Here is a 22,993-nt window from a genome sequence, read left to right as displayed (position 1 = left end):
AGAAGGGTAATTTGCCTGGATTGGAAAAACAAATGCAAGAATAGCTGAGTGTGTATCTTGGAAGCCGTGGGTGTATTGCTTAGCTTGATGCTTATTTCAGCCAGAGATTTGGGTGCTCAGTTAACATTTTAGCTGTCATTTCTTGAATCACATTTGCTTCCACTCCCCCTCCCGCCCTTTTATTTCCAAGGTGGTTCCTGCGATTACCATAAACTCTCTAATCTTGCAGTGCTGTTTATGATCTATATGTAACTAATTCATGTAGAATTCCTGCAAAATGAAGCCAAGGAAGAGCTTGAGGGAGTTGAGTTGATTGGCCTGAGGCCTTGCTGTGACTCAGAGCCAGGAACAGAAACAGAGATTCTCTCCCATTGCAGCCTTCTCGAGCTATTCGGGCTTTGTGCAGAGGGATTTATGTTGTGGTGTGGGGCCCCAGGAGTACAAAATCTTTTACTAACTGTTCAATTGTGTTCCTAATTCTCCTTGAAAAGAGAGACAAGATTTCATAATTTTAGGAAATAGCTGTTTATTCTAAGATGGCATCAAGATTACAGCATTAGCTTTACAGTGAGTTACGTTGCTGGGTTCTGCCTACACAACATTATTTTACAAGGCAGAACTGCAAAATATTTTGGCTCTTGCCAAAACACATTCATTTTTCTTTAAGTCTATCTGAGCTATAATGTGTCTAATATACCCCAAAGCAAAGTGATGATTTGTGAGGGAGGGTCCTTTAACAATGTAACAATGTTTAAAATTATGGGAGGAGTATGCACATTTTAAAACCTGGGAAGGGGATAAGATGCTGTGGCTGATTTCTTTATGTTTTTTAAATTTTTTTTTTTAGTTCTGAACACCAGGTTAGCATAAAAGTTTAGAAGGAAATGCTTAAAAGGTTATGAGTACTTCTAAAAATGGTTTCTTTTAATTTATTTAGTTCTGGAGTCACCAAAGCACTTAGACATGTGCTTAACTTTTTGAAACTGAGTAGTCCAATTTGAAATTAGTGGACTGCTTGCATACTTACAGTTAATCATGCACTTAAGTACTTTAATCTGGCACTTTGGGGAAAAGGAATGGAGACTGTTCATAAAAGCTCTGTAAGCGAATATATTTCTAATCTAATCTGATTCCAATCTACTGTTGGAGCTGTAGACCTGGGTTATGTCTCTGCTGCAGTCACTAAAGCAGGATGAATTAGGCCATCTGAGCACCATGCTACTGTAGTTGGAGAGCTATCAGAAGCAAGCTTGTTTAAAATTAGTTTGGATATCTGAGCATTACAAAGCAGTCATTTATGTGGCTGCAGTGTAGACATGCCTTTAGGTTTATGAATGCTTTGTGAGGGTGGAGCAGAGCAGAAGGGAGAATCCCCAGCCAACTATAAGTCTGCTTTGTCATAGATCTGTTGTTATTGCTCAGTTTATATGTTTTTGGAACAGTGTCTGGGCCATTGCATTGTTGTTATCTGTTGTTATACTTCGTGGCTTGGTTCTGAAATGTCTGGCAGCTGAAACTCCACGTCTTGCCTTAATTTCTACTGTAACATTTAATCATTTGAGCAGTCAACAGGGATGGAAGACTTTTCAGGCTTTGGAAGCCTTTCATGTCAGGACTACCAGCTAATTGTTTGAAAAAGAGGATATGAATTTTTGAAGAATTTGAGGAAAACCTTAGACAAAAAAAAAAAAAGTATTAACATTTGCATTTAGAAAGGTATAACACACTGGATGTAGGAAAAAAAGAAAAACCAACATTTTGTCAATCTGACTGGCTGTCTTCTTTAGGGCAGAGAGAATTTCTTCTCTGGTTTCAAATAAAAAATCAGGTCATTTATAGCAAGTGAAACTGTTTGGGATTGTGTTTAGGTTTTTGTAGGTAAAAAAGCCTGTAGCAGTTCAATTTTAGCTTTTCTACTTGAGGCTGACTGAAGTTGGGGTCCAATCCTTTAGGTTTACTGACCTTTTGATAAATTATCACATTTTGTTTATGTCTCAAATTCAAAATGAGGTAGAATTTATTCTAGAGTTGGAAAATATGGATCAAGTTTTTTTAAATTCTCAGAATTGAGTAGGTGATAGGACTTCAGTTAATTAGGGCCTTTTCCAACCTTTTCTCATATCCATTAGATATATTTTCCACCTTTAGTGATTGCTGTGTTCAGCTAATCTGTCAATTTAACCAAAGCAACAATTTCACAATGTAGTTTTCTTTCTGATTGTGTGCTGTGTAATCAATATACTGATATAATGTGAGTGTAATTTCCTCTCTTATTTTATCTCCACTGCACAGTATTATAAATAAACAGCTAAAAAAGAAAAAAGAAAGAAAAGCACCAAACAAATCTGTTGCATCTTCTTTTAAGATTGTACCACTGTAGACACTTGTTCTAGTAAAGTAGAATTGGACCCACTTGATTGCATTTAAATTTTTCATGCTTCAGCAGTTTGTCTGGGAGCACAGTAAAGAAAACCCCCCGAGCGAGGATAGTTTAGAATAATAGAACTTGATTTTGTGTATTATAGCGGCACCATTTGCGCTGCTGTAGTTAGGGTTGTGTCAGCACTTCCATTATAAACCCCTGTTTGCAGGGGTTATAACTAGGGAGATATTTTTTATCAGAAACTTTTTTTTTTTTTAAATCATTCCAGTGAGTTTAATTGATAATAGCAGAAAAAAAAAAAAAATTATAATGGAAATTAGTAAATTTCAGATACAAGTTTTACAAGCCTTATTTATTATGAATATTGATTTTTTTTTTCCTCCTCTCAGCAGGGATTTTAGCAAATGCATTTTGAATATTTTAAATATAAAATTGGGAAGTTGTTATGGCTTAAAATTTGACTGCTATTCATGCTCATATTTTAACATTGAAATATTTTAACACAACACGCTGCTCTACAGCTTAATTTTGTCATAAACATAAACTACTCAACTGGGCCAGAGTCTTCTCCACTGGAATTGAATGAGACCTTGGAGTTATTGACTGAACTCTGCCTTTTGACCTGATGGAATCATGTGTTCAGAATTCTCCCAAATGGCTGGATAACACCCATCTGCAGAGTTTAAATTTGCCCTGCTTTCCTGATTGCAAACCCAGGCATAACTGGACACCCTTAGGAAGCCGTGTAAAAATGAAGTATATTCACTGAGTTAATGATTGTGCTGGCAAAAGAATGTGGAGGGCTTAATCTAACAGGTCCCTACACATCTGTCCTTTTAAACCCAATGTTTTTAATCTAACAACCAAAAAGTTACCATTAAATCTAGTTGTTTTAACAAAGCTTTGGAGAAAATAGAAGTGAAACACACCCCTAAAAATTATGCCATGAGAAAAGCAAGTGCCTGGGAGACCTGCCTCAGCCTGTCTTCCCTTCCAGGCTCCAAGGCTATGGGTGACTGATTAAAGTGCAGCATGGAAGGTGTCTGTCCATTATGTAGCACTGGGGAGAAGTGGTAGGTGGAGCTAGGAAGCACTTGAACCCTACCCTTGGTCTGTTCTCTTGCTCCAGTACAGAAAAAAGTTGCTGGGTGTGGCTTGAGATTATTAGTCAGTGGGACTTTTTATAAATTTATTTTTAATATTAACAAAGTCCCTTTATGTAATCAACTTCACAGCAGTTGAATGGAGATTTTTATTGAATTGTGTTTAAAATATCATGAATAAGAGGAAGGTATATTAGTGTACGTGTCAAGGAAAAAAATGCTTCCCTTACAGTGCATTACCAGTAGATAGCTTTGCTGAATGGTCACTTGGGGAAACACCAAAAGCCTGTTTATGAAATAGAGGTGAAGCCTTTCTAGACTAATTATATTCAGCATGTAATTTCTAAACTTCAGTCTGAATTTTGATTTTCAATTAACATTCCCAATTTGAAGATAATTTTCTATTTAATGTAATTGCAGGAAATAATTTATTGGCTGATTAAGACTGAGGGCCCAGCCTTCCTTAAGAAAACAGTCCCTAACAAACCAGCCTTTAAAGCCAACTCATAGCTTTGGACATATTCAGCCTATTTTTGCAGCTGCAGAGTTGTGTTTAATTAGGATTGTGCAGTATTATTCATTGGTGCAGTTTGTAGTTGAAATTATTCTTAAGAGACATTTTCATTTCTAGTTTTGTGTCATGATTAATTTATGGTGAAGAAACAGCCATAGCTCTTGCTTTACACAGAAGCTCGTTCAGTATGAAACAGGAATGAGATCTGTTGAGAAGGTGAAAGAAAGGAAAAACCTTTATTGTGACTTTCGGTTTTCATGTCGGGTTTTCAAATTACGCAAATCATGACTTATATTTTCATGTGAGTGATTGCATTAACGTGACTACTTTAATGAGAAAAGGGAAAGCAACCTTTTATTTTATCTTGGATCATAGCAATTATGAGCCAGAACCTTTTGAAGTGCACACGATAATGCCGGTTGCTGAACTCTTGGCATGTTCTCTGTAGCATCAACACAAATTCTTTAGCATAGGAAGAATGCAACGCACGGTTTAAATTCCTCGGTTCTGCTTATTGGCAACACTCATGTTAGACTCCCACTTACATTTAGGCTTCCCTAAAGAAAACACAAACCTTTTTTTCCCCCACCAGTATCGAGTTTAAGAGGCAGGATTATCTCTATTTACAGAATAGTTATTCTAAATAGGTATCAGTGTTGTAATATGTTTCAGAGCACTTCAAAGCTTGTAATACTTTCATATTGAACTGTACATAATTAGATTAGTTGATCCTATATTAATTTTTTTTTCACTGTAGGATACTAAATCTGAACTCCCTCATTAATTGTGAGAAATTTAGCATTAGCTGTTAAATCCTATGTGAAACACAGGCTGCTACATAAAAACTACTGTTTAAATTGGAATTAACTTAATTATTTTTCTTTGCACTTGATATTTCCTTCACTGTAATATTCATGAAAGCATGTGACAGATTTGTAAATTTAACTGTTAGTCTCAGATTTCCAGACCCTTTAATCAGTATTTATTTGTCTGTAGAAACAGTACTAGCAAGTTAATGATTTGCTAATTTGAAAAATGCTCATGTGGTTTCCTATGTTAACTGATTTGTGCATTTTTAAAGAAATGGTATGAAATCAATTATTGTTAAAAAGCAATTAAGGTGAAGATCTTATTCCTTAGTTTCTCAGCAATTTCGGTGTCAAGGATATTCTGGAGTTACTAAGACCTGGGAAAATAACTAATATATTTTAGCTGTCCCTTTTCAGGTTTATTAATGATTGTTTTAACAGTTGCAGTTAATCTTACTAGAAATTTTAAATGATAGTGTTTTCAGATTTTAAGTTGAAGTCAGTAATATTTTCATCTAAGTGCAGAAACTGTGGCGAAAGCTGTGTTTGCATATGAGATGGTAGTAAGAGGCCATTATTAGGAAAAGGCATTTAACATAAATCAGTGCATTTATTCATTGCACTTTTAAGTAATTCAAAGTATTTTGTTGAGCTATATCCTGTACTTCATGTCTAAAATGAAAAGAAACATAATTATTTTAGGTTTTTAGTTTGAACTGTAAAATGTTACTAAGGTATTGTCCATCCATTTAACAAACCTTTTAGGTTTAGAATACTTGTCACATGAGCTTCTCAAAACGCTTTCTGAAAGGTAAAACTGGGCAAAATGTTACCCTGTCAAAAAGCAGTACAGCTTTAAACAAACAGCAAAAGGACTCATTTAGCAGAATTTGAAATGGATTTAAAATTTATTCTCATATATGTAAAAAGCATCTTCTGCTTGCAAGGAATGAGGTCAGGTAAGCATGATGAGCTCTCTCCTTTAAAGGTTTGCTTGTAAGCTTCAGGTTGCTCATGGGAGTAAGAGTTTTAAGAATTGAACTCATACACAATCAGCATGAAAATACCAATAAAATCACTATTTTCTTATGACTGGAGAAAATGATACTGTTTGACAAGTCTAAATGTACAGAATGATGCCCTATAACTTAACCGTGACCTTGTCTTGGCATCAAGGAGTACTTTTCCTCAGTGTTTTGGGTCCAGATCCCCAAGCCTGTGCTTTTTAGAATACAAAATTCTGTTGACTGCAGGTGATTAATTTGTTACTGTTCTAGGCAGGTGTGGTGCACTTAAAGGACTGTTCTGAGCTTGATTTTGGTTTTTTTTTTTTTTTTGTCACTGAGCACCAATGTTTTCTTTTTGTCTCCTTCTCTTGTCTCGCAGAAGAATGTCTTCCAAGCAGGCTACCTCTCCATTTGCATGTGCAGCTGATGGAGAGGAAACAATGACCCAGGACTTAGCACCACGAGACAAGGAGGAGGGCAACAGTGATCAGCACACGGCCCCTCATCTGCCTCTACACAATGTCATGCACAACAAACCTCACTCCGAGGAGCTCCCCACCCTGGTCACCACCATCCAGCAGGACCCCGAGTGGGACGGAGTAATCTCAGCCCAACACAGAATGGTGAGTTTGGCCATCCCCACAGGGCCTTTCCAAATTTAGTGCTGTAAGAGATTGCTCACTGCAATCTTTGGGAAGGCGTGTGCAGGTGTAAAGCTTTTTAAATGTTAAAGCGTCGGCAGTAGATCAACATCGTATGGTGTAATTGTAAATTACAATTGTATAATTTACTTAAGTATAGAGGTCTATTTGAATGAGGTCATTTGATGAGTTCACCTTCTGAAAGGAAATGCATCAATTACTATGTTTTCATTCATACCTTGATTTATGTCATAACCTTTCTAGCTCATATATTCAAGCATTAATTTCTGACAGGAGGATGTAGCTCACAACTGTTTGTCATCTGCAAAGTGTTGTGCTGAAGGAAGAAACTTTAATGTATTTTTTTTACTCATGTTTCAGAAATAGGACCTACCAAATCTAGAATATTATATCTTTACACAGCAACAAAGAAGCTGGCATTTTAGGTGACACAAAAGAAGCTGGCATTTTAGGTGACACAAACATCTACTGTGCTTTTAGGAAATTACAACTTTTTGTGGAAGGAAAGGTGTTTATGAGTAGCTAGATCACCACTTATACACAGGTGATGTTGGAAATGATCAGAACTATTATCCCTATTCTCTTCAGCAGCCTAAATATAATTTATTTAGTGGTTGTAACTCTGTCTCTGAATCCCCAAAACTCTGCAATAAATGGGCACTGAATGAAGGCTGAATGGACAGAGCATCTTAGTCAATTTATTTTCCTTGCATGTGTTCCTCAGAAACAGAATTAAGGTATGTGGAGCAGCTAGGTGTTCTGTAAATTTAGAACATCATAATTCCAGACTCTCTGGAAAGTGACTTTCAAAAACCTTAAATTCAGACAGTTAGCTTAAAAAGAATAATTTGCATTTTCACAAAATTTCTCAATTTCTATTAAATATCTATGATCAGATTTTTTTTTCAGCAAATAGTTTTTTTTCTTGTACAAATCAGCAGATTTTAATAATGTTAAGCACAATTGCAGAATTTTTTTTAGCACCACTAACAATAATGGATTCATTTCAAATTTGACTAGATACAATAGTTCTCATGTATTCTCTCAACAGAGATACCAGAGTTCTTTGTGCATACTATCATGTCTGGAGTTAGTTAAATAATAGCACTACAATAAGATTTATTTTGTAAATATAGTGTTGTTTTTTTTTCTCCTAAAATCCAGTTGATTCAAAAGATCAAACCAAACCAGAAAAATGCTATCTAATCTGTAATGCAAAATTTCACCCAGTGCAGAACTTTCTGTCAGGCCTAAAATATTCTCAGGCATTTGGGTAACTGTCATGAAGAAGGCAAAACTTCCACTGCAAAATCACTTTAAAGAAAAATAATCATAGATTAGTGATTTGGAAAGGTAGGTTGTAAGTTGTATTTATGGCTTATATTCAGAATTTTGGACCGAGAGTTAGTCTTTTGCCCAAGTTATGCAATAAGGGCATTAGAATAATTTAAACTTCTGTGTTATCAGGAGGACAAGCTGCATGCAGACTAGAAAGGACTGATCCAGTTTGTTGATGGAAAAAGTTAATCTGTGAATTCATCAGCTACTTCTCCATTCATTCAGAGAGGCAGGTGCACTCTTGGAATTTTGATATTAGGACACCAGTATCATAGATAAAATTACTCCGTGTCCTAGAGAGAAAGGAACTACTAGATTCCAGCAGTCCTTCCATGCCTTTTTTTTTTTTTTTTTTGGTTCAGCCTGTTCCTTGGACCTGGAGTGAGGTGAAATGGTTGGCCCTTGTACAGTGTGATCATTTGTGCTCATATTGCTCTGGAGGGGTTTGCAGTCCCAGTGACAGAGAGCAATCTCTGTTTCCTTTCCTCATGCTGCACTGTCATGTCAACACTCGCTGTACCTCTGGACAGGCACGAATCACTGCACAGCCTCTCATGTTTCAGAACAGGTGCATAAACTTTGCTTGAGGGACTTAGCACTCTGGTTTTCCTATCTCCTTTTTCCAGTAAATATTCCATGTAGATGAATGTCCTGAAAATCATTAGCAGTTTCCACAAGTCCCTAGGCTTAAATCTGGCGGTGGATATATGTCAGACTTCTTTCACAAGCTCTCAGCTAAACCAAATGGATCTTTTTTCTTCCCAGCGCAGAGCTGGGTCTAATTTACAAGGCTTGGCTACCAGTGAAGACTAAGATGTTTTTTGGTTGCAATTAAAAGAGCTCTAAATGTACAGAGCAAGGTCCAAGTGTATTTACTTAGGTAGCTTGTGAGATCACAATAGTGACCTGGGGAAATTTTTTTTTTCTCCTTGAGGGGACCCTCATTTTTTAAGTACCTTGTTCTATTTTTCATTATTTTTTTCCCCTCACTTAAATATGTTCTTTATGAGCAAACATTTAAGCCTATATTCATTGCAGAGAGTTTCTCTGAAGTATCTCGGTCAAGCAGGCATTTATATTGTTAAGAAAGAATTTAGAGAGGCCTGCAACTATACTGATGAAAACATGTTCATACTCCTTAGAGGGAGGAGAGATGTTTCTTTCCAGAAAGACAGATTCCAGAAGGTGAGTTGGGCAATTCTGAGATAGGTGCTGTGGCAGTGGCCACTTTTTTACTTAATAAACCCAAATTCCCAGAAGGTAAGCACTTTCTGACCTTTCCCAGACGGACCCTTTAGAAGCAGATTTGAAGAAGCACCTGTTCATAGCATTTACTTTGAAAGTAAAGACAGTAGTGCTGTCATTAAAATGCATCAATAATGTGTGTTGTCTGCTTAAAAGGTAGTAAATTCAAAGAATGCTGTGTCGACATATGGGGAGGAAAAATTTCTCTTTTATCTGGTATCTAATTAAGAGCACAATCCTGCATCCTTTCTGTCCTTAAAACTACTAAGGAGTTCACTGGAATTTGAAAGAGCACACAGTATGCATCATAATTTGCTATGAGGGCTGTACAGATCTCAAGTTTAGAAAAGATACAGTAGGAGGGCGATTTTAGTGAAAAAAAATTGCTTTTCTACGTAACATTTATGGCATGCAGCACTTTCTGTAATGTAAGATACCTTTAAACTACATTGTTCATTATCAGAAAAAAACCACACTGGCTAGAAATGTTTTCAAACTTTCACTCCCTTTTGATATCAGGCATTGCTTTCCACTGAGTCCTTTGTGTATTCTGAATGTCTGGAAGCCAAAATATTTTGTTTTAACTCCTACTCTATAGTATTTCCCAGCTGTGTACTTATATGGTGTAATAAAAGGATTTAACAAATGGGAAATAGCAGCTGCATTTGGAAATTCCCTTTGTGCTCCCTTTTCATTTGACAGATTCAGCAATGTGTAACAACTGTAACGTCAGACCTGTAATGACTTATACTGCCAGTATCATTTCACCAGCCAATTTGATGTTACAGTGGGGGGAAGATAAAGCAACCCAAAGATTTCTGTAAATTCATATTACTGGGCTGAAAAGATTATACTTATCTTTCTAACTGTAACTTAGTGTAAAAACACCTGGATCTCTGGGTATTTATTGCTGATTGTAGCCCTACTAGAAAATAAAACCTATTTCAGGCTAAGGCCATATCTATTAGTTGTGGTAAACTGTAGGGAAGAGGGCAAAGTGGTACTAAGATAATGGTGAAAGTATTGTGCCTTGTCCAATGAGACAGTGAGAAGCAGGCAAGAAAACAGTAAAATTTTTAGATTGCATCCAAAATCTGTCTCTGTTAAGGTAACAGAGAGGATGAGCAGGAAAGGCCAAAAATACTTAATTTTGCTAAATTTAATAGTAATTGAGTGGTTGTATCCCGGTAATATATTTATTGGTCAGTATGTAAAGAAATGGAAAATATTAACATGTTTGCTCACTGGGGAACCAGGAATGGCCCCCATCTTCATACAGAGTCCCACACAGCCCAGGAGGTAAATTACAAAGATTTTTTTTTTTTTATTTTTGCTGTGAAGTATCAGGAGAAAGCAGGGCAAACAAGAAAATACAGATTTAGATGTATTATAATACACCTTCTTTGAGGAATGGGGTGGTGTATTCCTATGCTATTAAGGCTAGACTTGGGACTCATGAATAATAAATTTTAGCAGTTTTAATCTAAAGAAATTTGGACCCTTTCTCCAAAATGCACAATTCCTTATCTGCTCCCAACAGTAACTAATCCACAGAGAGGTCAGTTCTTTTCCCACCCCCAATCCTGATGTGACAAGCAGGGGTTGTGAGGAGCTCACAGGCACTGTGGGGATCACTTGTAGGCGGTCACTGGACCCTTTTCTTTTCCCACTGCTGTTTCCCCCTGCCCATGACCCCAGGGCAGCTGGCAGTGGGAGTTAGTGAGACAGTGTGTGCATGCACTGGATGAGGGCAGGCACATCTCTTTTGCTCTGGTATTATTTGGATGGGAGGGACTCTCACAGGGAACCCCTGCAGCAAACCCAGTCTCAGCGATGGGTGTTATTTCCCTGGGACCGAGGGAAACCAAACACAGACACACACACACAAATAAAATTAATTGTCTCCAAATATATGCTGTGTTTCCCTGTACATTTTGTAACATCATTCAGAGATCCCTTGGATTTAGAAACTGTATCTCTTTGGTGGATTTTATCTCAAATGGCAGCATTGACAGATATTTCATAATTACGTCAAGACTCTATCTTTTGTTGACTTCTTGCCAAAGGAGTGAAAGGCTTCCTACCTTTCCACTGTGGCTGTGTGTACATCTCAGCAGTACTGAGAGCAGATTTATGTATGCAGCAGAGAAACTGAAGATTTTTTCATATCATATGTATTTTTTCCTTTTAAAATAATTTTAAATCATCGAGTATCGCATTTTACTTCATATAGCCTTAGCAAAGCTACTGCCATCAGAAAGGCAGAAATAGGTGGTATCCTAAAGCTCTTATTTTGGTGCTTCTGTCTCTACATAAAACAGGCACAATCCTGTTGCTACCCCCCACCTCCTGCTCCATGTTATTAACTTCTCATGTTGAAGGTTCTTCCCTTTAAGGAAAATAAACTCAGGTGTTTAGGGAAGATCATTGAAAAACATTTACACATGCTAAACACTGTGAATTTGTTGTTATATAAATTCATGGCTTCAAATTCTTGAAAGTTATAGATACAATTACATGTTTTGAAATTTTATTTTTGGTTCCTTTATGGGCTGAATATGAACATATAAAATGCATCGAACATAAATGCCCTAAACTCTGGCAATTCTGTTTCTGCTAAATTGCTCATGCAGCTGTTATTTACATGTACAAATCTGAGTTTTGTGATCATCGAAAGCAATTCTACTTTGCTTGTGATATTATTTCTGCATGCCAGGTAGTGCATTAGAATTTTTATCTAACTAAAGAGATAAATACCTACATACATAATTGCATGGGTATGAAGTTTTGGCTGAAATTAAAGGGTGTGTAAAAGCTGAGGATATGGTATTTTATATTTCCATAAAATAAACGTCTATGAGAAATATATTGCAGAAAAGATAGAATTAATTATTTTTTAAGCATGTTGTTCTGATTCAGAAGGCATTCAGGTATGTGCTTAACTTTACTTTATTAGGACTACCAGCAACTATAATGTTAAGCACATGTCTAAAGGTTTAAAATATCAAGGACTTTGTTTTACTATCTTTAGCATAAAAAGATGTGAACATTTCATATTAAAAACAATAAAACAATTCCCCAGAAGTGTGCGGGATAATGTACTTATTGGAGGTGGTGAAATATAAAATTGAACTTTATTTGAAGAAGAATCAAATAATTGTTCTTGTTGGCATGCTTGTTTTATTTGTTTTATTTTCATTTTGACATTGTATAATTTTTCTTTTCCAAATGCACAGTCTATTTTAAACCTTTCCCTATATTCTAGGGTGAACTGTGTTTAAACAGAATTAATCATCACCTGAGTTCTTTGCAAAAGACTTGTGGTTTATGTTCATCTAAATCTGTAGTAATTTTATTCCTTTCTCCTATTTTAACATTTCCTATTTTTATGAAGCAATTTCTGAAAACTTTTTAATTCACTTCTGTATATTGACATGAATTTTTTCAAAAGTAGAAGCATTAACACGTTCTAAATTGTTAATTTTTTTTTTTCCTTGGGCAAGAAGGAATCAGGTATGCATGCTGATTAACACACTCCAGTCATTAACATGTGATTATGTGGGCTGCATATTGAGCACCTGCCAAAAGATAAAATCCAGCACTTTACTACATCTGTGCAAGGACTTTTTGCATTTCTTTTGTACTTTGACAGCTCAAGAAAAAACAGACTTTGGTATCTTTGTTCAGCATAATAAAACTGTGTACATAAAATACCTTCATGGAGGAAGGAAAGATACTACATATATTTATTTTAATCTTTGAGGCCATGAAAAACCCAGGGACTGAGACTTGCACAGCACCAAGTGTAACATGAATCTCCTAATGTACTGTATCACTGACATTCATATACAGTTTACAACATTCCTGCATGTTTATAAGGATTATCTGTTCTGGGATTCAGCCAATTTTATTGTAATTCACAGCAATTTTACGTGATACCTTTATGTCTCATAAATTTCTTGTTTTTATTTCAATCTTCCAAATGTTTCATCAGTGTTTACCTTAAAGAAATACAAGTACTCAATGCAGCAGGCTGGTCTCCTGCATGCATTCCTCTGCAAAAGCTAAAAGGGGGACATAAAGCTTGTACTACATGTCATGTAACTATATACAGAGGAGGATTTTCATGTGCATTTGATATTGCTAAAAACATAAAGACAAATTTTATTTTTATATTTACAATAGACCTACTTATAAGTTGGACAATTAATATGACCTAATAGGGAGAAGTTGGATATATACAAAGTAGTCTGGAATATCCAAGCCACACAATCCTTGTTTTATTTGGCAACTTCGGATAAGCATGCATCACAAAATACTCGTCTTTATTTACCCAAGAGGTAAACAGTGCTGATCAGCTGGGACTGATCACAATGCTTCTTTAGTTTCAGTTTAGATGAAATTGTAAGTCTAAATAATCATTTTGTAAATGGCTGTCCATTACTTTTTCCTTAATATGAGCATTTAACCAAAGCGCAGGGCGTAAAGTCGCAATATTGTTGTGATTTATTACCAAATGTAAACACAGGGAGTTAGGACAGATGGTATTTGGATAATTAAGGAAATCCTTAGCATCTAACTCTTACAAAAGCACATGACTTTGAGTATCATTTTTGGCTGAGTTGATTGCCATATAGAAGAGATCTGTCATTGTATTTAAAAATTTTGGGGTGTTTTTCTGTTGTGGAATGGAGCAAAGTGCCTGTCAACGTGTTTCAAATCGCTGCTCATTTGTAAAGAGAAGGGTTTGAATCACAAAGCTGAAAAACTGTAACCTTCTGAAATCTGTGTACCCAATGTTGGTTCACCTGGTTTGCTCCAACACCTGAGTAGGAAGGGATTGTTGCAGTTAAGTAATGTAATGTAATATAATATAAATTTTACATAAGACAAAATGTCCCTGCCCATGCCTTCCAAACTGACAGCTGGTTTTGCAGTGGCTGCTTCATAAGACCATACTTAGATTATATGTGCTTGATTATTATGACAGCTCATTTTCAAACCTTTGATCTAAAGTTATTTTCTTTTTTAAATTTTTTTTTTTAATTCTAAATTTAACATAATCTTTCTTGGCTTAGAGCTTACTGTTGTGTTGATTCTTCTTGAGGTTTTTAGATGTGTGTAAAAGATGGAATACAAACCCTTTAGAGATTGTATTCAGCCTATCCTTTGGCAGTGAAATCAGAATAAGTTTTATCAGGGTAAATGCTGAGTAAAAGACTTGAAGCTTTATTTCATTACTTGCCATTTGCCCTCCCACTAGCATAATTTGCTGAGACTTAACAAATGATGTTCTCTCAATAGCTCATAGCAGTCATTCTCAAGCCTTGGATTTAAATAAATCTTTCTTAATAAAACTTTTGTGTTTTTTTCTTAATCAGATGAGAATTGGAAATGATCACTTAGATTTTTAATTTATTTTAATTCTATTTAATTAAATTCCTCAAAATGGGAAACCATATTTAATGTAGTGATTGGAAATGATTTTGTAAACATTTGCTTTCATTATATGTTAACTCCAGACTAGTTCCAAGTGCCAGCATGCCTCTAGTACTTGGAATCAAAACCACTCTGGATATCCAACTTTCCTGGGGTGTTTACATGTGTCCCATTCAATGCAGAGACAGATAAATATCCCTTTATAACAGAAAAGCCTCATCCACATGGAAATAAGCAATTCAGCTAACACATTTTATGTTAGTAATATTTGCTTTCTACTTCTTGGCCATTCATCCTGTGATTTCAGTTGAACTCTTACAGAAACAGTTTTCTCTCTGGCTATTAAGTGGGATTGCAGTCGTCAACTTTCAATCAAAGTTGATCACAGTTATTATTAAATTGCTAACTAGCACTGTGACCTTGATTTCGTACAGCCCTCAGTTTCATTTCACAAGGTTTCCTCTTTTCTCACCTTCAGAGAGCTCCAGAGGATCCCCCCTCCCGACGTGAAACGTAAATGCTGCCATTAAAATCCGCAGCCCTGTGCACATCCCCCCGTTTAAGGCTCCTGACAAGAGAATCCAGCTCACCAGGCTGTTGGTCTGTCCTTAACCCTTAGGAGGACACCAAACAGAGATCTTTTCCCAAGCCAGTTTTCCGCTTGTGATTGTGGTGTCCCCAAACTGAGATGTTGCATCTCAACCCCCCAGTACGGCTCCCTGTATTTTTTACTTTGGCTATTTCGGGGAACGAGCAAGAATATTGAATTGTCTTTTAGCCTGTAATCTCTCACCAATAGAACTGTGATTTTGTGTCTGATTGCTCTATTTTGGAAGTGAAAAGACTTCATAGAAGGTGATCAAGTTGGCTCACGATTCAGCTTGCAGGTATTGCTATAGATATTGGCTTCCCAATATGAAAAATACCGGCTCAGTTATCAATACCTTTATTTTTGTCATTTTCACCAGTACTCTCATTTATCCTGTTAAAACCAGTGGGAGCACTGATGGAAAATAAGCTACTTAAACTGTTTGAATCTAAATACACAAGAAAATTTTTTTTACACTAATAAGAAAATGATTATTATTTACTCAATCCCTTTTCAGTAGAAACATCTAAGAACCTATAAGGCTTTTCCTTTCTTTATACAGAAACCATCAGCTATCTTTTTGAAGAATATAACCCATATAACTTGTGAAATTTAGTGAATGCACTTGCTAAAAATTAATTTTCTCAGAGTAAGAGGCCTGCTGAACTATCTTTACATATTATCTTAATGTAACAGTTTTAAAGGAATTATTGTGGTGTGTGAAGAAAATACCATGTGTGTAGTCACAGAGTCCCTGTCTTTATTTTTACCAAGTTGTTTGTAATTATTCAGAATTGTTCCTGCCATTCCCAAAGCCTGAGCCATTCACAGCAACTCTAAAAGAAATGGCCAACAAGTCACTTGTTTTCACCAGGCAGCCTGGAAAGCTGGTAAGACTAAGAAAAATGTTGTTGGACCACATGCATTCCAAGAAAATTTGAGGTTGGTTAAAGTGTATTGTCCCTCCAGCATGAAAAAGTCCAAGGATAGACCTAGGAAAGCTTTCCCCATGTTGTGCTGGAACTCTGTATGTTGTTTTCCAATTGACATGCAAGAAAGGTGGAGGTTTTAATAAAAGTAAAGTGTGATTTCATGCAGGGGCTATCTATCCCTGAATGAGTCATCCATAGTGTTTTAGTGTCCATACCTTGCTACTTTGGGGTTTCTGTATTTTGTGCATCTATTTATTTTTCTCAATTTTTTACCCTTTGAACTTAATCCGTAAATTTTAGTGCCTATATATTGGTATTTAAGCTGTTATAATAACAGAGAATTTTGTCAAAACACTAACCACAGTGGGTTGGATGATCAGTAATGAAATTTGGGCTGTGCTAATGAGCTGGCAAGAAAATGTAGACAGGAAAAATGCCATTTATTTACCTTGATATGAAACCCCAACGTTTCAAAACTAGACTCAATTTTGCCCCTGCTGAATAGTAAGCAGCTGAAATAGTGGTCCAAAACTGAGTTTGTCTCTTCAGGGCAGTAAGATTTTCTGGCTTAGTCATCTCTGAAATTAAACAGCTTTTCGACTTTAAGCATTTTTACCTGACACAGGCAAAGATTAAGGTAGAAAATCATTGTACATGTTGTTTAAGCTTTCAGATCTGTTCTTTTTTTTGTTTAATAAGCTGTCTTTAAATTTTATGGTTTGCCAATTGTTAGAGACCAGTTTGGAAAGGCTGCTATTGTGGTGGACAGATATCCCTGTGCAGTCCCTTATGCATTCTGCTACAGGCATAAACAGTTCTACAATTATCAAGTATTGTTGTGTAAGTGGGAGGGTAGTTTTATAAATTCAGCAAAACCAGAGTGAGATCCTGAAGAAGCAGTGCCCTGTGTTAAATATTTTATCCATAGACTAAATGTTTGCTATTTATCTGATTATGTTTTCCATATTTCCCCCCGCCTTACCTGGAAATCACTGAAATTGGTGAGAATAGCACACCATGGAAAATGTACTTTTCAAACGGAAATGTTATCTGTTGAAGACTTCATGTCAAGTTTAGACTTAAAGTACCATTTTTACAGAAATATACAAATTTTAAACCTGAGAATCCAGGGATAGTTCCCTTGCCTAGTGTGCTATGGAGCTACTGGATCAATTTGGGCACCAGGTTGTGTCCACATACATTAAGAGGATATTCATGTCAGCCATATATTATTATTTTTTTTTATTTTTATCAGTGATGCTGAGAAAAGCTGACTTGCATAGAAATTTTTCATCAGCACTGATGGATTTCTCATTTGGATTTTGCAAAATGAAAACATTTGGGTTGATCTTGACTAGGCACTTTACTTGTATTTACTTCCTCTTCCATGATCTTGGAAAGTACATGGAAAAAACCCCTAATAGCATTTTTTCTTTTCTCTCTTCAGATCAAACAAAGAGGGAATACCTCATTCTGTAAAAGGTGGCTTCAAAAAGCTTATTAAGGCTAAGAGATGTGTTTTTATTGAATTGTTCTATATTCATGCTCAAAAGGACCAGGTTCTCCTTTCCCAACCATGAATTCATGGACTTGTTCTAATTTAGGAAGCAGGGTGGTCCTTTTCCATCTGAACTCCAGACTTTCTAGGGAAAGTGCATTATGCATTAGAGCAAGAGGATCATGAAACCATTGGTTTCTTGATCCAGTGGTTTGGATCCAATTGGCAAAGGCTAGGATAAAGAAGAGGTGATATCCCTCTTCTTCCAGACAACACACACAATCCACTAGACTTTTCAGAGAATAGCTGGATGTATTGGGAGGGTCTCTGTCTGCTGCTCATGAATGTCAATGCAAATTAATTTTTGATAGCCAGATCTGCATCTGATGTATGTGATAGTTGCACTTTTGGTCCTGCAGTGGGCGAGGTGCTGGGACATGCCACGACAAGTGGTCTCCAAAAGGTTGTAAGGTCCATCATGGAAATTAAAATCCTTCATAAATTTGCTGCAACATTTACTTCATTTTCAAGAAGCTGAATGCTGCAGTAGCAACTTCCCTTCATGTACAGTTAACTTTGTAGAGTAAAAAATAACTGGAATATTTCCCTTGCCCCCTTGTGCTCTGGTCTGTCTGGTTAGCCATTAATGTGAGGTCAATAAAACCTGCTCTAAGTGCCCCAGGCCTAAATAGAACCAGAAATATTACAAATGCATTTTCTGTTTTATTTTTATTCTACATTTTATTTATCCACAAAACTGGCAATATAGAATAGTTCATTAATTGGACAAACCCTCATACTCGCAAAGGCAGGCATTCTGCCTCGCTTCCATAAATCTGCTTCATTTGTGTGGACTTTAAACTTGTCACATCTCCATTATGGATATTGCAGTCTTTTGGGCAAGAAAAAGAAGGGTGAACGTGCTGCCTGATGGAGGCAGGACTAAGGGAGTCTTTCCTTACAGCAAAGGAACATTGTGCTGGACCATGTATGAATCCAGGCGGGGAACAGGAGAGGTTATCGGGAGGAAGAACTTTCCGTTATTCCTACTAACTCCACAGATTTGCCTTATCTTCTTGTTTCCAGCCTAAACAATAGATTTAGTGTTGCCTTGCTGAGAGCATGAAACCCCTGCATTGAGCCTGATGGATGTGCTTCATGTACTGTGAGAGGATGTTGCTCTCTTGAGAAAAAACACCTCTAAAATGACTAAGCAGTACTGTCCTCAAAGGTGAAAGTGTTGAAGTCTGTAGTATTAATTCTTCATTGAGGAAAGGGATTATAGAAAGTCAGGCTTTACATCTGAAAAATATTAAAGATGCTCCTTCCATCTCCATTGTAAGAAAAATACAAAGTAGTTTTTCTTAGAAAGAGTTAAAAGTATGAAAGCTTTCCATTTTAACGGCAGCTAAATAAGTTAATCTCTGTACCTGGTCTAAGGTACTGTTCTCTGTGATGTTTGATTCTTCAGTGAATACAAATTGATGGAGTGAAAAATTAGTTAATGTTTATTTGCTAAAAATACAAAGAGAAAATTTTTATTTCATGTCACCTCTCTTTCTGTTTGTGCCTTCAAAACCTCTGTCACTCCTACTGTGTTGATGAGGCGCTGCTACCAGTGGGATGAGATGTAGTGTCTTCTGATTTCCTGTCTTAGTGAATAAATACATTTGCAACATCCCTAGCAAATTCTGCCTCCTTCTCCAGTGATGGTAGCAGTGCTGTGCTGATCACAGACCGCTGTGCTTGAAGATGATGTGTCACCACCTCCTCCTGCACAGTCCCTAGCCTCTAGTCACCCAGCTTGCTCCTTTTTGGTCTTGCTCCTCCTGTCATATTGCACAGCTACTTCCTAATCTGTTCCAGACTGAGGCAAAGATTTGTGTCTTGTGGTGTAGCTGATGGTTAATGCTTTCTAGCCTTTCTTCAGTGCTCCGAAGATTGGTGTTTTCAGCTCATAAAGTAGCAGGAATATGGGGAACACTGTGCGGTGCGAGAATGTTTCTTGACAAGACTATTAATTAGCTTCTTAATATTTAAATCTATTGCCACTATAATTGCTCTTAAATCTTAAACAAAGTATGTTTTTTGGAATCTAATATACACACTGACATTTCTAGGCATACCATAAAGAAACATTAAAAAATCAATAGCTTTTTGCCCAAAATATTTAACGCTCCTAGCCTGTAATTATTAAAAATTAAAATAGAAGAGTAATTTTGGAAAGGAAAGTGTGTGAGAAATTCTTGTGGCTGAGGTTTTGAGGACAAATCCAAGAACTTCTCTTTTTAGCTGAAATTGTGGAAACAGATGCAGTGAATGTTGCAAGCATGACTGGGAGAATGACAAGTCTGAGCCAGAGAAGTTCAGGAAGGGCTTCACTGTTGGGTGATATCACAAAATTGAGGAGAGCTGTCATTACTCATTGCTTTTTGATACCCTTTTTTTTTTCTTGAAATTTTTGCTCAAATAAGCATTATCTATTGACAAGGGAGATGGCTGTTTTTTACTTCTATGTTTTTGACTGTATAACACCTGATGCACGTGGTCTTGGTACCTGTGTATTGGCATACATGACTTGTGTTGCCATAACTTCATTTCCTTGCTCATTCTTGCCTATGTTGGCCTGAAAATAAGATCTCCTTTTGTTTATTAGAAGCATTGTAACATTCACTCTTTAAGAAAATTTTAAATTTAATTTAAAGGGCAGTGATTGTGCATGGATGCATACATACCATTAACCTTATTTAACTGTGAAGTAGATTGATTCCTCCTGGATCATTGTTGGCCTAACACTTTCTCTAGTTTTAAAGTTATGCTGTTTTCCATTAGCTGAGGATTTATCCAGGAATAATTTGTCCTTGCTTGTACTTTCTTCCTTAGTGCTACGTATATTGTCCTTGCTTAAGGAACTAAAGAAAACTGCAAAAGCCTAACACATCCATTGTTAAAAAGTGTTAAAATAGCTTTTTCCTGACGAGGAAAATCCTCGATGAAGATTACCTCAGGCGTGAAGTATGAATGTTAGAAACATGGAGAGCAGTGGTATTAGGGATGAAAGTGCCCGTGTAAAGCACTGAAACAAAGAAATTCAAGTAATAACGCTCAATTTATGAACTGAAGGATAGATATAGGCTTGTTAGTATCAAAAATAATGCTTGCAGCTTTTGCCTGCCTGAGATCCTTCTGCCATGAGAGAAGAGCCCATGTTTTGACTTTGCTTTGTTTCTTTGCAGGAGTCAGAGAGTAATAAGTTATGTTCCCTGTATTCCTTCCGAAATACCTCTACCTCACCGAACAAGCCCGACGAAGGAGGTCGCGACCGCAGCGAGCTAATGACCAGTGTTAACTTCGGGACGCCCGAGCGCCGCAAGGGAAGCCTAGCAGATGTGGTGGACACACTGAAGCAGAAGAAACTAGAAGAAATGACCAGGACTGAGCAAGAAGGTATGTGCTGGATAAGATTGATGCAGTTTCCCCACTCCCCCACCAGTCCTGTAGTTTTTATGGCATAAAGGATGTGTTTGGTATCGAGGGCCATAAAACTGCATAATTGGCAAAGGCTAGGATAAAGTTATTCACAGGTCTCCATGGCAATGGTAGTTTGAGATCCATTAGGGATTTTAGACAAATATGCCAGTTTTTAAAAACTTTTAAAACTGTCTTGGTTGTGAGTCAAAGCAAGAATGTTGGATTTGGTGAAAACTCAACTCTTACTTGAAACGTTATGATGAATTCTTAACTGGCTGTGGACTTGTGAGGGTTATTCTTCAGTCGTATTGGTCTCTTTCTTTTAAAAGACAAATGTTTATTTTTAACAATAAGAATGAATAAAACATGAGCTGGTTTGTTTTGCCTTAAAAATTCTCATCTTTCATCACTTTAATAACCCAGCATCTGTAACTAGGAGAATGGGAAACATTTTAAGTGTAAAAGTACATAGTTCTGACCTATATAGCTAGAATTACAGGGGAAGAAATATCTTTTTTTTTTCTCCAGTCTCCTCAGATATTGTTACAAGTATTAAAACAGAGATAAAAATGAGGACAAATCTTTGAGTGCTAAGGCAGTTTATGTAGCCAGTCCTTATTCAGATACTTTCATTGACTTCGCAAAGATTTTGGGCCATGGTAGGAAACAAACAGAATTGCAGAGTGAGTTTATCAGTGTATGTGTGCACACAGTCAGGGGCTTTCATGACAATTTCTCCCCTTTTTAAGTAGAATGAAGTCTTACTTGGTTCTGCAACAATACCTTTTAATCTGTGAGCTCATACGTGAGTTTGAATCAGCGAAGTTGTGAGAGCAGGAGGCTCTGAAATAGAAAAACAGGTGCGGAGGCATCTGTGTGGATTCTCTTAGATATTTTCCCAGTTCAGTTTTGTGGCATTAAAAATAACCCAGGAAGAATATTTATAATGTAGTAGAGCCAAAAGACAGTAGAGCTTTGTGATTCTTTTTTTCTTTGAAATAGGAGTGAGTTCAGAATTACTTTTGCCTCCTCAATTTTATTTTATGGTCACAGTGCACTTCAAACACTGCACTTTAAGTTCCCTTAGCCTCATGTAGCAATGCAGATTTCAATTAAAATTGAAGCTGATACAATCATATGTTTAAATATGGGTAAAACCATGTAGTGATGGAAGTAGGCTTCCAAATTTCTTGGCATAATTGTTAAATGCCAGTGTGTTCTATAGGTGTCCTTTCTGAAGCTGGTGAAACATCTCTAAAGAGAGAATGTCCCAGATTCTTTACTACCATCTGTCTGTTTTCAGCTGTAAAGATCACTCTTTTAAAAATTGCTTTCTTAGATTTGGTGGTTAGGCTAGGAAAACTATTTTAAAGATTACTTTGGCAAAGTTGTTTTCTGCAGTCGGTAGCAGTCGTTCGACACCCCATGCTAATCAAAGGTCTTGGCTCGTACTTTGCTGCGGGAGTGCTCGAGTTGCTTTGATTTTATTGACACCACAGCTAAGGCTTTTCCAGAAGTGTACTGGATGGTGTGCTAATAAAAATGTGCATCAAAAAAGTTTAAACATAGTATCTGTCTGTAGGGATTCGAGTGTTTCATAGCTTATTTTTGTATGGGTTCTCAAGAATTTTCTGCGCTTCCCCTGTATTGGTATACACTGGTTGTTCTAAGAGTGCAGAGCAGAGAGATCCCTCTCTCTGAGTCAGAGCCTTCCACACTATGTGTTCTCATCAGTTGAAATAAAGGTCATTTTTGATCCATAAAATAATCTTGCCTTTTATGGACCACATTATAATGGAAAGCTATTCTAAAGTCTGCCTGCAAGTTCAAAGGTATTTGACTGTATCTTCATGTTTAGGTTAGGTTTAGATTAGATATTAGGAGACAATTCTTTGCTGTGAGGGTGGTGGGACTCTGGCACAGGTTGCCCCGAGAATCTGTGGACACACCTCCCTGGAATTGTTTAAGGTCAGGTTGGATGGAGCTCTGAGCAGACTGGTCTG

At 36.7% G+C, this 22,993-nt stretch overlaps 1 protein-coding gene across 4 annotated transcripts in view; it reads left to right on the top strand.

Moving 5' to 3' along the window:
• Positions 1 to 22,993, top strand: part of SOX6 (SRY-box transcription factor 6) — a 370,211-nt gene that overhangs the window by 134,261 nt on the left and 212,957 nt on the right. For all 4 annotated transcript variants that reach the window (XM_054515289.1, XM_036383763.2, XM_054515290.1 and 1 more), the window contains exons 3-4: positions 6,196 to 6,439; positions 20,756 to 20,966. In XM_054515289.1, the coding sequence (XP_054371264.1) occupies positions 6,200 to 6,439; positions 20,756 to 20,966 (451 nt within the window). In that variant the 5' untranslated portion in view covers positions 6,196 to 6,199. The remainder of the gene's footprint in view (positions 1 to 6,195; positions 6,440 to 20,755; positions 20,967 to 22,993) is intronic.

Source organism: Molothrus ater, chromosome 6 (assembly GCF_012460135.2).
Source record: "Molothrus ater isolate BHLD 08-10-18 breed brown headed cowbird chromosome 6, BPBGC_Mater_1.1, whole genome shotgun sequence".
Lineage (NCBI taxonomy): Eukaryota > Metazoa > Chordata > Aves > Passeriformes > Icteridae > Molothrus > Molothrus ater.
Note: the sequence above shows the minus strand (reverse complement) of the source record. Positions and strands in the feature narration are given on the sequence as shown.